The following is a 17,593-nucleotide window of genomic DNA, read 5'->3' as shown; positions in this document are numbered from 1 at the left end:
TAAGTCGTTTTGGCCATACATCTCTGTTTGGTCAAGTCAAAGTCAAAGTCAAAGTCAAAGTCAGCTTTATTGTCAATTTCTCCACATGCCAAAGACACACAAAGAAACCGAAATTTCGTTCCCCCCTATCCCACGGTGACAAGACATGGCTCACAACAGACAAACAGTAGACAAGTATAACAAAAGCGTGCTGAATAAATAATGAATAAATAACACAACAATAAATAAATAAATAATTAATTAAGAGGAGCGTAAAAACGCGTACAGCAGACATTCCCGAAAATAGCGCAACAGTGCCGCACGCTACGCAGAAGGGGGTAGCGAGTTCAGGGCCCTAACAGCCTGGAGAAAGAAGCTGTTGGCGAGTCTGGTGGTGCGGGAGCGCAGGCTCCTGTACCTCTTCCCAGAGGGCAGAAGGTCAAACAAGGAGTGAGCCGGGTGACTCACATCTCTGGCAATCGAGGTTGCCTTGCGGGCGAGATGGGAGGTGTAAATGTCCTTCAGGGAGGGAAGCGAAGCACCAATAATCTTACCAGCCGTATTCACTATGCGCTGCAGGGCCTTCAAGTTCTGTTCAGTGCAGTTACCACCCCAGACAGCGATGCAACTGGTGAGGACGCTCTCAATGGTGCCACGGTAGAATGTAGACAGGACTGCCTGAGGAGCACATGCACGCCTGAGCTTCCGCAGGAAATACAGGCGGCGCTGAGCTTTCTTTGCCAGTGACGAGGTGTTCGCGGACCAGGAGAGGTCCTCACTGATGTGCACCCCCAGGAACTTGGTGCAGCTCACCCTCTCCACCACAGCACCGTCGATGATCAGCGGCAGGTGTGTTGTGTGACTCTTCCGGAAGTCCACAATGATTTCCTTGGTCTTACTGACGTTCAGCAGGAGGTTGTTGTCCCTGCACCACGTGGTCAGAAGGTCAACTTCCGACCTGTACCGAGTCTCGTCGCCCTTCGTGATGAGACCCACCAGAGTCGTGTCGTCAGCAAACTTCACTATGCGGTTGTCGCTGTAGGTCGCAGTGCAGTCATGCGTCAGCAGGGTGAAGAGCAATGGACTGAGCACGCAGCCCTGGGGGGCCCCCGTGCTCAGCGTGACGCTGGCGGAGATTTTGTCGCCAACACGCACCACCTGAGGCCTCTGACAGAGGAAGTCCAGTATCCAGTTGCAGAGGGAGGTACTGAGGCCCAGCTCGTCGAGTTTGGAGATGAGTCGCTGCGGCACAATGGTGTTGAAGGCAGAGCTGAAGTCCACAAACAGCAACCTCACATATGAGTCCTTTCTCTCCAGGTGGGTGAGGGCCGAGTGGAGGGCAGAGCAGATGGCATCCTCAGAGGACCGCTTGGCACGGTACGCAAACTGGAAAGGGTCAATGGTGGGGGGGAGAACGGACTTGATGTGCTCCAAGACCAGCCGCTCAAAGCACTTCATGATGATGGGCGTCAGTGCCACAGGGCGGTAGTCATTGAAGCAGGACGGTGCAGGTTTCTTCGGCACAGGAACGATGGTGGCAGCCTTGAAACACGAGGGAACGATGGCCTGCTGCAGGGAAACGTTAAAGATGTCTGTGAAGACACCCGACAGCTCCCCAGCGCAGTCCTTCAGCGCTCGACCCGGGATGTTGTCAGGGCCCGCCGCCTTACGGGTGTCAATAGCGGCAAGCGCCCTCCTCACACCGTCGGCAGAGAGGCACAGGGGCTGCTCGTGTGGGGGGGGAGTGGTCTTCAGCGGGCAAGTGCTGTTCTGGGCGTCGAAGCGAGCAAAGAAGCGGTTCAGATCGTTCAGCAGGCGGACGTCGCCCTCACAGCTCCTCGGTGCGGGCTTGTAGTCTGTGATGGTCTGAATGCCCCGCCAAAGGCTACGTGCGTCCTTGCTGTCCTTGAAATGGGTGGAGACCTTGCACGAGAACGCCTTCTTCGCTTCTTTGATGCCTCGGGACAGGTCGGCCCTCGCTGTCCTCAAGCCAGCCTCATCCCCTGCTCTGAAAGCCTTGTCCCTGGCCCTCAACAGTCTGAGGACAGCCCCCGTCAGCCACGGCTTCCAGTTCGCGCGAGTGACGACGGATTTCGAGCAAGTCACATCATCGATGCACTTCGTGATGGTCAACGGTGTTCTCTCTCCACAGCACTGTCGCATGTCATACCTGAGCATGCATGGCCATACGATCATCATTGTCCGGTCGGCGGTGTTCTCTCTACGCAGCACTAGCATGGCAGACTAACATCCCTTAACATGTTGTGTGGCGCTTAGTTACAACTAAATTAGTCCCGTTTTGGTGACGTTTGCTGTATAAATGGTATTAGCTTAATGTGATAGCAGAGCAATATGTTGGCTCGAAAACATTAACAAAGTTAGCTAACAGCATAATAGTGACAACATTTATATGCACATTAGATTGTGCTTCACTTACCGAGTTCTCCAAGTGATTTTCACCGCGTTGTCAGTAGACCGTTTCCGTGCCGCTGTTATTTCAAAAAGCAGCGGGTAGATATCCCATGATTCCACTCGAGAGCACGAAAACTACAGATTTTCTCAAGTTGTTGTTATTGATTACAAATATGTTGAGTAAGATGAAGTGTTAATTGTGGTTGTTGAAACCGATTGGTATGATTGGCCCATACTCAAATATTCTGACTGGTATTTACTAATTATATTATAAATATCTGAGAATTATAATTAATTTGTCAAATACTAATTTATTTTGTCAAACAAGCTTAATAATGGAGGTAAATATAAGGCAAAAATAACTATCTAATTTTTCAACATTTATTTTGATATATCCAACTCAAATTATCTGCTTTGTGATTTTTCGATATTTTATGAAGTTAATATACTTTTTTAATATTGTGATATATACCGTAATTTTATTCATTATTTATGCCTTCTTGGGTTTTTTTGTGTTGCTTGCATGGATATGTGTACTATCTCACCGAGGGATAGTGGGAACGTAATTTCAATCTCTTTGTGTGTCTTGGTATATGAAAAAAAAAATCGACAATAAAGCAGACTTTGTCTTTGATAAAACAACCAGATAAACAAAACAAAAAACTACATCTGAAAAAATATATATTTTCAGACGAAACTGGATGAGGGCGCTTTAAATTTCACCGTTGGCCGTGACTCATCAACTGGGTGGGTTTAAGAAAAATGGCACCAAAAAGAAAGTCATATTTTGCAAGTTACAAACTTCAAGTTGTAAAATATGCAGCTGAAAACAGTAATCGAGCAGCAGAAAGAAAGTTTGGAGAACCGTGATGTACCAATGGATTACTATTTCAAGTGACGTCATGGGCACTGCGCGGCGCGACCCACATAAGGACTACCGGCATCATTAGTGGTGATCATTTCTAAGTGACACGGAGGACAAAGAGTTTAAAGGAATTAAGGATTTGGAGTGACATAGAAGAAAAACTTCTATGAAAAACTATTATGGCTTTTACGCACGCCCGGTCCTACTCTACTGAGTCAGGGGGCGGCGCTCGGTCGAGTGGCTGTCCGCGAACGGTGCATGGGGCGCGTACATGGCCATTACGCACGCACGGTCCTCTGCCATGGAGCTATCGTCTCTGGAAGTCCACGCCGCCATACGCTTGGAAGTTTGTTTTGTAGAATAAAGAGCCGTTTACCAAACCCACGTTGCTTATATTATAGTTATTTGAAATATAGTTTATCTACCGTTATATGAGCCTGTGGAATATTTTGAAGTGCAAGCGTCCTCAGCCGCGCGCAGCCATTGTTGACAAAGAACGATCGATGGATTTAATGAATTGGAGTGACACCGATGGTTTTATAAACATGTTATCTATGTAATGGTTGTCCTAAATCACTCTATATGTTACGTCAGGCCCGTTCTCAGCTCCTCATTTGTGTTTGTCACGTTAGCATACCTATCGTTTAGCCTGTTGCTATCGTATCGAATGATCGATGGATTTAATGAATTGGAGTGACACCGATGGTTTTATAAACATGTTATTCATGTAATAGTTGTCCTTAAACACTCTATATGTTACATCAGGCCCGTTCTCAGCTCTTTGTTTGTGTTTGTCACGTTAGCATACCTATCGTTTAGCCTGTTGTTGCTATCGTTTAGCCTGTTGTTGCTCGTTCATGACTGTTTTTGGTGTGGGATTTTGTCGAATAAATTGCCCCCCAAAATGTGACTTATACTCCGGAGCGACTTATATATGTTTTTTTTCCACTTTTTGGGGCATTTTATGGCTGGTGCGACTTATACTCCAGAGCGACTTATAGTCCGGAAAATACGATACTAAGGCCCTGAATTACTTTTTAGAGTGTGGAAAGTCAGCCGTAAAAATCTGATTTGAGGAGAAATTTGAGTTGAATCAGGTATGCCTGCAGTCAGAACTCAGCCTTATACCGATAGACATCAACATTATCAAAGCAGCAATAAAGTAAAAATAATTAAATTCACTTTGTACTGCACTTCTGCTTTAATGATAATTAAATGCATTCACCCTCACACATGACGATGGTTGTGTATGCATTCATGCTTTGCATGGCGATTTAATGTGTCGGCTTATTTTTATGAAGTATGCCAGCCTTGATCGGATATTGAGGCTATGTTGCATTGTATATGATTTACCGCGCAAGCTTTTCTGAAAGTGCAAAATAAAGATGTATTGTATTTTTTTTAAATGAACATATTGTGGCGGTCAGGGAAGACCTACGTATCAGAAGACGTGTGTGTGTGTGTGTGTGTGTGTGTGTGTGTGTGTGTGTGTGTGTGTGTGTATGTGTGTGTGTGTGTGTGTGTGTGTGTGTGTGTGTGTGTGTGTGTGTGTGTGTGTGTGTGTGTGTGTGTGTGTGTGTGTGTGTGTGTGTGTGTGTGTGTGTGTATTCATATATGTAGTGAAAGGCGAGACTCATTTATAACTCCCATTTATTTTAATGGAATCAGTGAGGCGGGGGCTGCTTGTACATGTTTACAAGCTCTGCTATTTTGTCCACGGGCAAATGTGAAATGATACACACACACATACAATATCATTGGCTGACTTTTTTTTTTTTTACCAACCACAAACTTGAAATGAGGGATGGGTTGGCTGGACTGAGCTTTACATGCAACACAAGTGTGGCAAAGTCACAAGATTATTGTCCTAATTTCGATGTTAATATCTTGATTGTTCATATCTTGATTTTGATCAAATGGTCAATCGCCCAGCACTAGTCTGTATACTAAAACAGCCCTTGCGGTTCAAGTATGATGCAGCATACCATGTGTGAGCACACAGAGGACTATTGGATTCTCAGTGTTTGTTTCTTAAAATGTGGAGTCATGACTCTTTGTATTTGGCTTTATTCCAATGAGTCACATGGCTGTCAACATGGAGGTATTTATCAAGCTTACTGCTGGCTGACCTAGAACTGAACTTTTGTTATGGAAGGAAATGTTGGAGGGAAAAAAAAGATGCATGGAATGAGCACATGAGTTTCAAGTAATCTAGAAAGTAGAATTATGGACAATTGACCAGATACCATGTTGCAGTTCAACATTTGCCACAGTCTGAATTTATGTATACAAGTGAAGTAAATTAGTAGCCACCCATCGGTTTATGACAAGTTCTGTTCCAGCAGCAGAAGTCAGACAACAGCGTAGTCTATCATTAACCTTCACTAGGGAAGTATTAAAGGTATAGTTAAAAGTAAGTATGTGTGTGGAAAAACACTTGTTGGCCATAAATATAAAACAACTAAGGTGGCTCCTGAGCATGCCTTGTGCCAAGCGACGGTGTACACTTATGCAGCTTCACAAACTAGTTAAGTTCTCAAAAGAAGTTAGGTGAGCTTAAAAACACCCAAATTACAGAAGACAATTAAATTGCATGAGGGTGGACTTATTTCCTTGATTAATAAAATGTAATAAACCAACGCTGAACTGTTCTCACTCGTAGCATGTCATATCTCAAAAGTGGCGAGTGTCGGCCATTGTTTTTGTGGCAATTCAATATATGAATTGATGTAGCGCCGTCGCTCATTGAACGCACAGAAGCGTGCACATGTAGACGAAAAATCCATTTACAGGTTTAAGACGACAAAAACCACCCGCCGTTAAGACAAGAATGCAGTGAATACAGCAGATATTTAAAAACATTATGAGGATTAATCCCTTGAGGTGTATCACATCATTTTCGAGGGGGTCCCAGGTAAAAATAGGAAACAAGGATTAGGAAAAGTGGAATAAGTAAACAGATAACAAATAAACAAATACAACAAACATACAACATTCACACACAAACATTGGAAGGAATAATCAAAACATTACAAACATTACAGCCTAAGCATACAAGATAAAGTGAACTATTACAGGCAGTTACATTGAATGCATATAATTTTATGAGGTAAAGTAGCTGTACTATACATACAGTTTTATAGCATTACAGACTCAGAAATGGGCAAAAGCTTTTATACTATATATGAATTCAAGCCAGTGCATATGTCATCTCAAATCAGGGGAAGAGAGATGGAGGTTTTGATAGAATACACAGTGGTATGTATGGAAATCACAGCTAAAAAAAAAAAATCTACAAATTCTATTGTAACCAGTGTTTAATGGGGCTAAAACAGATTAAGGAGCATTGTGACGGAGAACGTCACAATAGTCAGGTAAGAAAAATAGCAGTTGGGTAGCAAGTTTTTTCCTAACTTTTGAGGTAAAACAGCCAGGAGCGGTAAAGAGCACCGAGACCAAAGTTTGCTTTATGAAGTATATGATCAATGTGTTAGTTGAATGAAAGCTTAGAAATAAGCCATACCTTTAGATATTTAAAACTGTCAACTGTTTGCAGAATTGTACCATCATTACAGGAAATAGTACAAGAGCTTGACATAGATTTAAGTATGTGCTAGATACCAAAGATCATAGAAAAGGATGAGGATTTGTTAAAAAATAGCTCATTATGGAGTAGTCAGACTTGCAGGAGGATGAAATCTGACTGGAGTGAAACTTAAATTTGTGAGAGATTATGTTTTGATGTGTAAAGAACTGTATCATCTGCAAATACATGAACATGACAATTTTTAAAAATGGAGGGCGGTGTGTGTGTGCGTGTGTGTGTGTGTGCTATTTGTTCAAAAATAGCTCATTATGGAGTAGTCAGACTTGCAGGAGGATGAAATCTGACTGGAGTGAAACTTAAATTTGTGAGAGATTATGTTTTGATGTGTAAAGAACTGTATCATCTGCAAATACATGAACATGACAATTTTTAAAAATGGAGGGCGGTGTGTGTGTGTGTGTGTGTGTGTGTGTGCGTGCGTGCGTGCGTGTATATATATATATCCATCCATCCATCCATTTTCTGAACCGCTTAGTCCCCACGGGGGTCGCGGGCGTGCTGGAGCCTATCCCAGCCATCAACGGGCAGTAGGCGGGGGACACCCTGAACCGGTTGCCAGCCAATCGCAGGGCACACAGAGACAAACAACCATCCGCACTCGCACTCACACCTAGGGACAATTTGGAGTGCTCAATCGGCCTACCAAGCATGTTTTTGGGATGTGGGAGGAAACCGGAGTGCCCGGAGAAAACCCACACGGGCCCGGGGTGAACATGCAAACTCCACACAGGGAGGGCCGGAGGTGGAATCGAACCCGCACCCTCCTAACTGTGAGGCGGACGTGCTACCCAGTGCGCCACCGAGCCGCTATATATATATATATATATATATATACATATATATATATATATATATATATATATATATATATATATATATATATATATATATATATATATATATATATACACACATACACACCTCAGCAGCAGTGATCCTAGAAATGCTTGGCTGCAAGAAGAATGACCATATGCGACCACAACAGTGCCCACCATGGAAGAGAAGGCTGGAGGCCAAAATCAAGATAGCACGGAGAGAAGTGAGCCAAATGACAGAGGCCCAGAAAGGTGCAATGAAAAAGCAAGTTCCCAAGAAATACAGCCAGATGCCCATACCTGAAGCACTCGAAACTGCCAAACAAAGACTCCAAGCCTTGGCCAGCCGCCTAAAGAGGTACACAAGAGAGAATGAAGCCAGACGAATAAACAGGTTGTTCACAACACAACCAGCGAAAGTGTACGCTCAGTGGCAGGGGAATAATAGCAGAGCAGACCCACCAAGGCTGGAAACTGAACAGTACTGGAAGGATATATGGGAGCGGGAGGCATCACATAAGAAGGATGCACAGTGGCTGGTGGCTCTGAGAAAGGACCACAGCAAGCTCCCTGAACAGAACCCAGTAACCATCACAGTAGCAGACATCCAGAGAAGAGTCTCAGGAATGAAAAACTGGACAGCACCAGGCCCTGACATGATCCACAGCTACTGGCTCAAGAAACTTACAACTCTCCATGAGCGCCTGGCAGCACAAATGAACCAGCTGCTAAGGGATGGGACTCACCCTGAATGGCTAACCCAAGGGCGTACGATCCTGATCCAGAAGGATCCATCAAAGGGTACAGTCCCATCCAACTACCGGCCAATCACCTGCCTCTCCACAACATGGAAGCTGATGTCGGGCATAATATCAGATAAGATCAGCAGGCACATGGATCAATACATGAGCACTGCTCAGAAAGGGATTGGTAAAAATACCAGAGGAGCAAAACATCAACTCCTGGTGGATAGAACAGTCACCCAAGACTGCAGAACTAGACGTACCAACCTGAGCACTGCCTGGATTGATTACAAGAAAGCATATGACTCAATGCCACATACTTGGATCACTGAATGCTTGAGGCTGTACAACATCAATGGGACTCTGAGAACCTTCATCGCCAACTCGATGAAACAGTGGAAAACCACACTTGAAGCCAATGGCAAGCCACTTGCACACGTGACCATCAAATGTGGTATATACCAAGGAGACGCTCTGTCCCCAATGCTGTTCTGTATAGGACTGAACCCCCTCAGCCAAATAATCAACAAGACGGGCTATGGATACCAACTCAGGAATGGGGCCACCATCAGCCACCTCCTCTACATGGATGACATAAAGCTGTACGCTAAGAACGAGCGGGACATTGACTCCCTGATCCACACTACCAGGATCTACAGCTCTGACATCGGAATGTCATTCGGACTTGAGAAATGTGGCCGCATGGTGACTAAAAGAGGAAAGGTAATCCACACAGAGGGGGTCTCACTCCCAGAAGGAACAATAGCAGACATTGAGGACAGCTACAAATACCTTGGAATTCCACAGGCAAATGGCAACCTTGACGAGGAAACAAGGAAAGCAGCCACAGCCAAATACCTCCATCGAGTAAGGCAAGTCCTAAGAAGTCAGCTCAATGGCAAGAACAAGTCCCTAGCCATTAACAGCTACGCCCTACCAGTAATCAGATACCCTGCAGGAATCATACGGTGGCCAAAGGAAGATATACAGACCACAGATATCAAGACACGGAAGCTCCTAACCATGCATGGAGGGTTCCATCCCAAGTCCAGCACCCTGAGACTGTACACGAGCCGTAAAGAAGGAGGCCGAGGACTAGCGAGCGTGAGAGCCACTATCCAAGATGAAACGTCCAAGATCCATAAGTACATCAGGGATAAGGCCCCAACGGATGACGTGCTCAGTGAATGTCTCAGACAATGGGCATCAAAGGAAGATGAGGTGCTGGAGGGACCATCATGGGAGGACAAGCCCCTACATGGGATGTACCACCGAAACATAGCTGAAGTAGCTGATATCCAGAAATCCTACCAATGGCTAGAAAGAGCTGGTCTGAAGGACAGCACAGAGGCACTGATCCTGGCTGCACAAGAACAGGCCTTGAGCACCAGAGCAATAGAGGCCCAAATCTACCACACCAGACAAGACCCCAGGTGTAGATTGTGCAAAGAAGGTCCTGAGACAATCCAGCACATAACTGCAGGGTGTAAGATGCTGGCAGGTAAAGCATACATGGAGCGCCATAACCAAGTAGCTGGAATAGTGTACAGGAACATCTGTGCAGAGTATGGACTGGAAGTCCCAAGATCCAAGTGGGAAACACCTCCAAAGGTGGTAGAGAATGACCAAGCCAAGATCCTCTGGGACTTCCAGATCCAGACAGACAGAATGGTAATGGCGAACCAACCGGACATTGTGGTAGTGGACAAAGAGCAGAGGAAAGCCGTTGTGGTTGACATAGCCATCCCAAATGATGGTAACATTAGGAAAAAGGAACATGAGAAACTTGAGAAATATCAAGGGCTCAGAGAAGAGCTGGAGAAGACCTGGAGAGTTAAGACTTCAGTGGTACCTGTGGTCATTGGAGCACTAGGGGCAGTAACCCCCAAACTGGAGGAGTGGCTCAAACAGATCCCAGGAAAAACATCTGACATCTCAGTCCAGAAAAGTGCAGTACTAGGAACAGCAAAGATACTGCGTAGAACCCTCAAGCTCCCAGGCCTCTGGTAGAGGACCCGAGCTTGAAGGGAAAAAGATACCACCCACGGGGGGTGAGGAAAAAGTTTTTTTTTTTTTTTTTTTTTTACACACATACGTACATATACATATATATATGTATATATGTATAGAAGGTCCAGTCTTGAAGACTGGAGCCACAGTCCAAACGGTCAGCAGGTAACACCTTAAAAAGTTTTCTTGTCTGAACAAAATAATCTGCTGTATTTGGCACTAGAAGTTTTAGTTTTGCTTAAATTTCTCAGTTTTCTATAAGTTTCCCAGTCAGCATTGTCTCTTGTCTGATGGTATGTCGTCCATGCTTTGTCCCTTTGCCTAAAGAGCTCAATAAACTCAGGACTGATCCAGGGGAGATGTCTACCCTTATCCATCCATCCATCCATCTTCTTCCGCTTATCCGGGGTCGGGTCGCGGGGGCAGCAGCTTTAGGAGGGACTCCCAGACTTCCCTCTCCCCAGCCACTTCATCCAGCTCATCCCGGGGGATCCCAAGGCGTTCCCAGGCCAGCTGAGAGACATAGTCTCTCCAGCGCGTCCTGGGTCGTCCCCGGGGTCTCCTACCGGTGGGACATGCCCGGAACACCTCCCCAGGGAGGCGTCCAGGAGGCACCCTGATAAGATGCCCGAGCCACCTCATCTGGCTCCTCTCAACGTGGAGGAGTAGCGACTCTACTCCGAGTCTCTCCCGGATGACCGCGCTTCTCACCCTATCTCTAAGGGAGAGCCCGGGCATCCTGCGGAGAAAACTCATTTCGGCCGCTTGTATCCGAGATCTCGTTCTTTCGGTCACGACCCATAGCTCGTGACCATAGGTGAGGGTAGGAGCGTAAATCGACCGGTAAATTGAGAGCTTTGCCTTTTGGCTCAGCTCTCTCTTCACCACAACGGACCGGTACAGGGTCCGCATTACTGCCGACGCTGCACCGATCCGCCTGTCGATCTCACGCTCCATCCTCCCCTCACTCGTGAACAAGACTCCAAGATACTTGAACTCCTCCACTTGGGGCAGGATCTCATCCCCGATCCGGAGAGGGCATTCCACCCTTTTCCGATCGAGGACCATGGACTCGGATTTGGAGGTGCTGACCCTCATCCCGACCGCTTCACACTCGGCTGCGAACCGTTCCAGCGAGAGCTGGAGATCACGGCCTGAAGAAGCCAACAGCACCACGTCATCTGCAAAAAGCAGAGACGCGATGCTGAGGTCCCCAAACCGGACCCCCTCAACGCCTCGGCTGCGCCTCGAAATTCTGTCCATAAAAATTATGAACAGAATCGGTGACAAGGGCAGCCTTGGCGGAGTCCAACCCTCACTGGGAACGAATCCGACTTACTGCCGGAAATGCGGACCAGACTGTGGCATCGGTGATACAGGGACCGAACCGCCCTTATCAGTTGGCTCAGCACCCCGTACCCCCGAAGCGCCGTCCACAGAACCTCCCGAGGGACACGGTCGAACGCCTTCTCCAAGTCCACAAAACACATGTGGACTGGTTGGGCGAACTCCCATGCACCCTCGAGGATCCTGCCGAGGGTGTAGAGCTGGTCCACTGTTCCACGGCCAGGACGAAAGCCACACTGCTCCTCCTGAATCCGAGGTTCGACCTCCCGACGGACCCTCCTCTCCAGCACCCCTGAATAGACCTTACCAGGGAGGCTGAGGAGTGTGATTCCCCTGTAATTGGAACACACCCTCCGGTCCCCCTTCTTAAAGAGGGGAACCACCACCCCAGTCTGCCAATCCAGAGGCACTGTCCCCGATGTCCACGCAACGTTGTAGAGGCGTGTCAGCCATGACAGCCCCACAACATCCAGAGCCTTTAAGAACTCCGGGCGGATCTCATCCACCCCCGGGGCCTTGCCACCGAGGAGTTTTTTAACTACCTCAGTGACTTCGACCCCAGAGATTGGGGAATCCGCCTCAGAGTCTCCAGGCCCTGCTTCCTCAATGGAAGGCGTGTAGGTGGAATTGAGGAGGTCTTCGAAGTATTCTCCCCACCGACTCACGACGTCCCGAGTCGAGGTCAGCAGCACGCCATCCCCACTGTAAACAGTGTTGACGTTGCACTGCTTCCCCCTCCTGAGACGCCGGATGGTGGACCAGAATTTCCTCGAAGCCGTCCGAAAGTCATTCTCCATGGCCTCACCAAACTCCTCCCACGCCCGGGATTTTGCCTCAGCAACCGCCGAAGCCGCGTTACGCTTGGCCATCCGGTACCTGTCAGCTGCCTCCGGAGTCCCGCAGGCCAAAACGGCCCGATAGGACTCCTTCTTCAGCTTGACGGCATCCCTTACCGCCGGTGTCCACCAGCGGGTTCGGGGATTGCCGCCACGACAGGCACCAACGACCTTACGGCCACAGCTCCGGTCGGCCGCCTCAACAATGGAGGCGCGGAACATGGTCCACTCAGACTCAATGTCCCCCGCCTCCCCCGGGACGTGGGAAAAGCTCTGCCGGAGGGGGAAGTTGAAGCTCTTCCTGACAGGAGATTCTGCCAGACGTTCCCAGCAGACCCTCACAGACCGTTTGGGTCTGCCAGGTCGGACCGGCATCTTCCCCCACCATCGGAGCCAACCCACCACCAGGTGGTGATCAGTTGACAGCTCCGCCCCTCTCTTCACCCGAGTGTCCAAAACATGCGGCCGCAAATCCGATGACACGACTACAAAGTCGATCATCGAACTGCGGCCGAGGGTGTCCTGGTGCCAAGTGCACACATGGACACCCTTATGTTTGAACATGGTGTTCATTATTGAAAATCCGTGTCGAGCACAGAAGTCCAACAATAGAACACCGCTCGGGTTCAGATCAGGGGGGCCGTTCCTCCCAATCACGCCCTTCCAGGTCTCACTGTCATTGCCCACGTGAGCATTGAAGTCACCCAGTAGAACGATGGAGTCCCCAGAAGGAGCGCTCTCCAGCACTTCCTCCAGGGACCCCAAGAAGGGTGGGTACTCTGAGCTGTCGTTTGGTGCATAGACACAAACAACAGTCAGGAGCCGTCCCCCCACCCGAAGGCGGAGGGAGGCTACCCTCTCGTTCACCGGGGTGAACCCCAATGTGCAGGCGCCCAGCCGGAGGGCAATAAGTATACCCACACCTGCTCGACGCCTCTCACCGTGGGCAACTCCAGAGTGGAAGAGAGTCCAGCCCCTCTCGAGAGGGCTTGTACCGGAACCCAAACTGTGCGTGGAGGCTAGTCCGACTATATCTAGTCGGAATCTTTCTGCCTCGCACACCAGCTCGGGCTCCTTTCCAGCCAGAGAGGTGACATTCCATGTCCCAAGAGCCAGCTTCTGCAGCCGGGGATCAGACCGCCAAGGTCCCTGCCTTTGGCTGCCGCCCAGCTCACATTGCACCCGACCCCTTCGGCCCCTCCCACAGGTGGTGAGCCCATGGGAAGGGGGACCCACGTTTCCATTTCGGGCTATGCCCGGCCGGGCCCCATGGGCCAAGGCCCGGCCACCAGACGCTCGCCTTCGAGCCCCGCCTCCAGGCCTGGCTCCAGAGGGAGGCCCCGGTGACCCGCGTCCGGGCGAGGGAAAACAAAGTCTATTTATGTTTTTCATCATAAGGGGCTTGGGTGAGCCGTGCTTTGTCTGACCCCTCACCTAGGACCCGTTTGCCATGGGTGACCCTACCAGGGGCATGAAGCCCCCGACAACATGGCTCCTAGGATCATAGGGGCACGCAAACCCCTCCACCACGATAAGGTGACGACTCGCGGAGGGGATGTCTACCCTTATTCTTTTATTATTTACCCTATTTTGCGTCAATTGATCCTCAATTTCATATGAATCATGGATGAAATAACGCCATAGTGGTTTCGTGAGCAGCATGCAAAGTTGGCTGCCAGCGCTTATTCATTCTGAATGGAGAGTTCACTCTCATTTATTTGGCCCCCTGAAACAACAGCTCGTCGCTCTCACTTTGGGGTGCCTGAAGTCCTCAGGCGCCCACCCAAAGCTGCCATTCCCAAAATGGGTGACGTGATCAGTCGAGCTGGGGAAACGGCATGCCTCTTCTCTGTAGAAAAGAGCTTGTGTTACCCTTGTAATCTCTGCGCAATCGTCACTGGACCCGTTCTGACTGAAATCTGAAAATTCTGATTCACCATGCGTACAATTTTTCTAGCCAATTGACGAGGCACCATCAATATATACTATTTTAAAGCCGACCGACCAAATTGAAGCAGTTTGTTTATTTTTCAAATTGCTGCCTTTGCAATTTGGAAATTGCTTCTACAATACATTTCAATGTGCTTTGTTCCTTCTTGACATAGACTGGTCCGTTTCTGGAGTATTGAAGAAAGAGCTCCTCAGGCTATCGCCTCTCTCTCTAATGGCCTTTGCTGTGCCTTCTCTCCTGAAGGAAGTGTCCTTGCTGCTGGGTAAGATATTGACATACTATGTTTATAGAAGCAGTAGTGGCTGGCTGCTTTTTACATGCTACAAGATGTGTTCTGACAATAACCTGTGATTTGTAGAACCCGTGACGGCAGTGTGCACTTTTGGGAGTGTCCTCGTAGCACTGCCAGCTTGCAGCACTTGTGCAGGATGGCTCTCCGGCGAGTGATTACCACGAAGCAGGTGGAGTCGTTGGCCCTTCCCATACCACTCCGTGACTACCTGTCCTACAAAGTCATCTGATTCTCCGTGAGCATCTGCCAGTGTCTGCACAGCACATTGGAAAGCTGACAATAAATTGCTTTGTCTGTGTATATATTTTGAGAGAAAGTTGTGAGATTTGTGAAAGTTGAGAGAATGATAATTCCATTGGAATACCGTTGTCTCAAGTTCTAGCACATAGTCCCAAAGTAGGATGTTATTTTGTACATATTTATTTTTGTAACGACTTAATATACAATGTCGTGCTGGAGCCAGTGCGCACCAACGCCTGTAAGGTCAACATTGTTCTTCTGCTCATCTCCATCAATCCTCATCTTTTTAACTACAAAGTATTCTGCTTCTCCCTCTGACTTGGCTCAGGCTCAATTGGACAGTCTTCATCTTTTCCTCCTACTTGAAATGGCTGTTGCACTTCAGAGCTTTGCTGTTATGCATGTCTTGTTTGTAAATGGTTGAGATCAAGTTGGAACATATGGTGATTTTAAAAGCTCTTAGACACTGGCATCCAAGTCAGTGTTTTTTTTCCCCCCTAGCTTTTCTCTGCTACACTTTTCTAATGTGTAAGGTGTATCAGATTTTTTGTCTCCCACCTTTTGTCTAAATGACAATCTCATCCAACTGTGAAATGCTCAACCAAGTGTAGCACATTCACTGCGCAAACCTGACTTACTTTCCCTCTGCTAAAATAAGCTTGCATGTTTTTTTTTTCTGTCCTGCCAGGGCAACGTTACATAATTGAGACCAGTTTTAATTACCTGTAATGAAAACAAAGCACCTCTTATGCTTAACTGCGAACTTGTGTAAAACATTCATGCTCAATAAAATGAATAATGTACATACAATATCTGTAAATGTATCAATTTAAATCTTCATTTTGTTTTATCTCGATAAATGTGAAAATATAAGCAAGCAAATGCCCCTGTCTTACGTTTAAAGATCAAATAAACATTTTGTGACTGTGGCACTAAATGCAACATTTCCAAACCTAGCAAGAATTGTGAACATAATTGGATTCCTAAGGATCAATGTGATTTAGTAACATTAGATGCAAGTATGCGTCATTCCAAATATATGCACAAGCCACAGTAATGCTTTTGGATGGTCAATTTGGCACTTTCAATTTGTATTGTGTCTGCTGTGTGAGGGGGATGTGAAGAAAGGGAAGAGAGCATTCTTGAGTTTTGTGTTAATGAAAGCAAATCAGTGCAGGGCAAGTTCTTCTGAGCAATAAGTTCTTAGCAACTGAAGGTTGCATTACCCAACATTAAAGTACTTGTGTATTTAAGGAATGAAAAGACATCTAAAGTTTAATACAGTATGAATTGCCGAAGTTGTCAACTGAATGTAAGCTTCTGCCATTTTATGGTAGCAGTATTTTTTTTTTATTTCAATAAAGGCTTTTGAGTATATTTTATCAGCCTCATTTTTGTTTGAAACACTCACTACAACTCAAGTATTGAATGATACCGTACTTGGGAAGTACTAATTGGTGTCAGTACTTGTGTATTTAAGGAATGAAAAGACATCTAAAGTTTAATGCAGTATGAATTGCTGAAGTTGGGCAAGTTCTTCTGAGCAATAGGTTCTTAGCAACTGAAGGTTGCATTACCCAACATTAAAGTACTTGTGTATTTAAGGAATGAAAAGACATCTAAAGTTTAATGCAGTATGAATTGCCGAAGTTGTCAACTAAATGTAAGCTTCTGCCATTTTATGGTAGTATTTTTTTTATTTCAATAAAGGCTTTTGAGTATATTTTATCAGCCTCATTTTTGTTTGAAACACTCACTACAACTCAAGTATTGAATGATACCGTACTTGGGAAGTACTAATTGGTATCAGTCTTATTCTCAGAGACCATCATAGGTTTGGCTGGTAAGCAAGCAGCGCAGGAACCTGCCTTTCAGCTGGAAAAAGCTCCAGTTCATCCAGTATAGAAATTAGATGGATGCTTTTCCACTGGGATACAACGTTACAAGGCAACTTGTACCTCAGGACCACAGGTTGTTTCAGCCAATGATAGGACAATTTTTGCTGAGGAAGGCCCACCACAGGTTGGTCCGACTATCTTCAAGTTGAAACGAAGTCAAGGGAGCCTACACAAGTATTGACAACGAGCTTATACTCGGCATTGGGTGACACCACCAACACGTTGTGAGGGCAAATTTCTAATCATAAATACATGGACAGCCGTTCCGTAAAATAACCCCTCTGTTATTACGCAGCTGTTTAACTTTTTTTAAATTCAGATTTCACATTCCATTTTGAAATAAAAGTCTTTTGAAATAAGTATTTTTGTACTTTCTTACTGCAGCTAAATTTGATCCAAATGATTCAAACAATCCCTTTTTTGTTGCATTTCCAAAGCATTTGGCTTAGTAACTCCACTACTTAAAACCTGGACTCCCATCACTCCCTGGCAAATTGTCCATGATGCTGTCGCTACGCACACTGCTCTCCCACCAACTGACTCCTGTTGCCGACTTTGCCAGCCAGTTAACCTGTAGCTCTCTGAACGCCGCCCGTTC

The 17,593-nt window shown here is 46.7% G+C and overlaps 1 protein-coding gene across 2 annotated transcripts in view; it reads left to right on the top strand.

The window, feature by feature from the left end:
* The window catches only part of wsb1 (WD repeat and SOCS box containing 1), a 59,980-nt gene extending 43,506 nt beyond the window's left edge, over positions 1-16,474 (top strand). For both annotated transcript variants that reach the window (XM_088380475.1, XM_088380470.1), the window contains 2 exons: positions 14,720-14,827; positions 14,924-16,474. In XM_088380475.1, the coding sequence (XP_088236601.1) occupies positions 14,720-14,827; positions 14,924-15,086 (271 nt within the window). In that variant the 3' untranslated portion in view covers positions 15,087-16,474. The remainder of the gene's footprint in view (positions 1-14,719; positions 14,828-14,923) is intronic.
* Positions 16,475-17,593: the final 1,119 nt, after the last annotated feature.

The sequence above is a fragment of the Syngnathus floridae genome, chromosome 7 (assembly GCF_059516105.1).
Source record: "Syngnathus floridae isolate MCC-2025c chromosome 7, RoL_Sflo_1.0, whole genome shotgun sequence".
NCBI lineage: Eukaryota > Metazoa > Chordata > Actinopteri > Syngnathiformes > Syngnathidae > Syngnathus > Syngnathus floridae.
The sequence above is the reverse complement of the archived record's forward strand: the minus strand, read 5'-3'. Positions and strand labels throughout refer to the sequence as shown.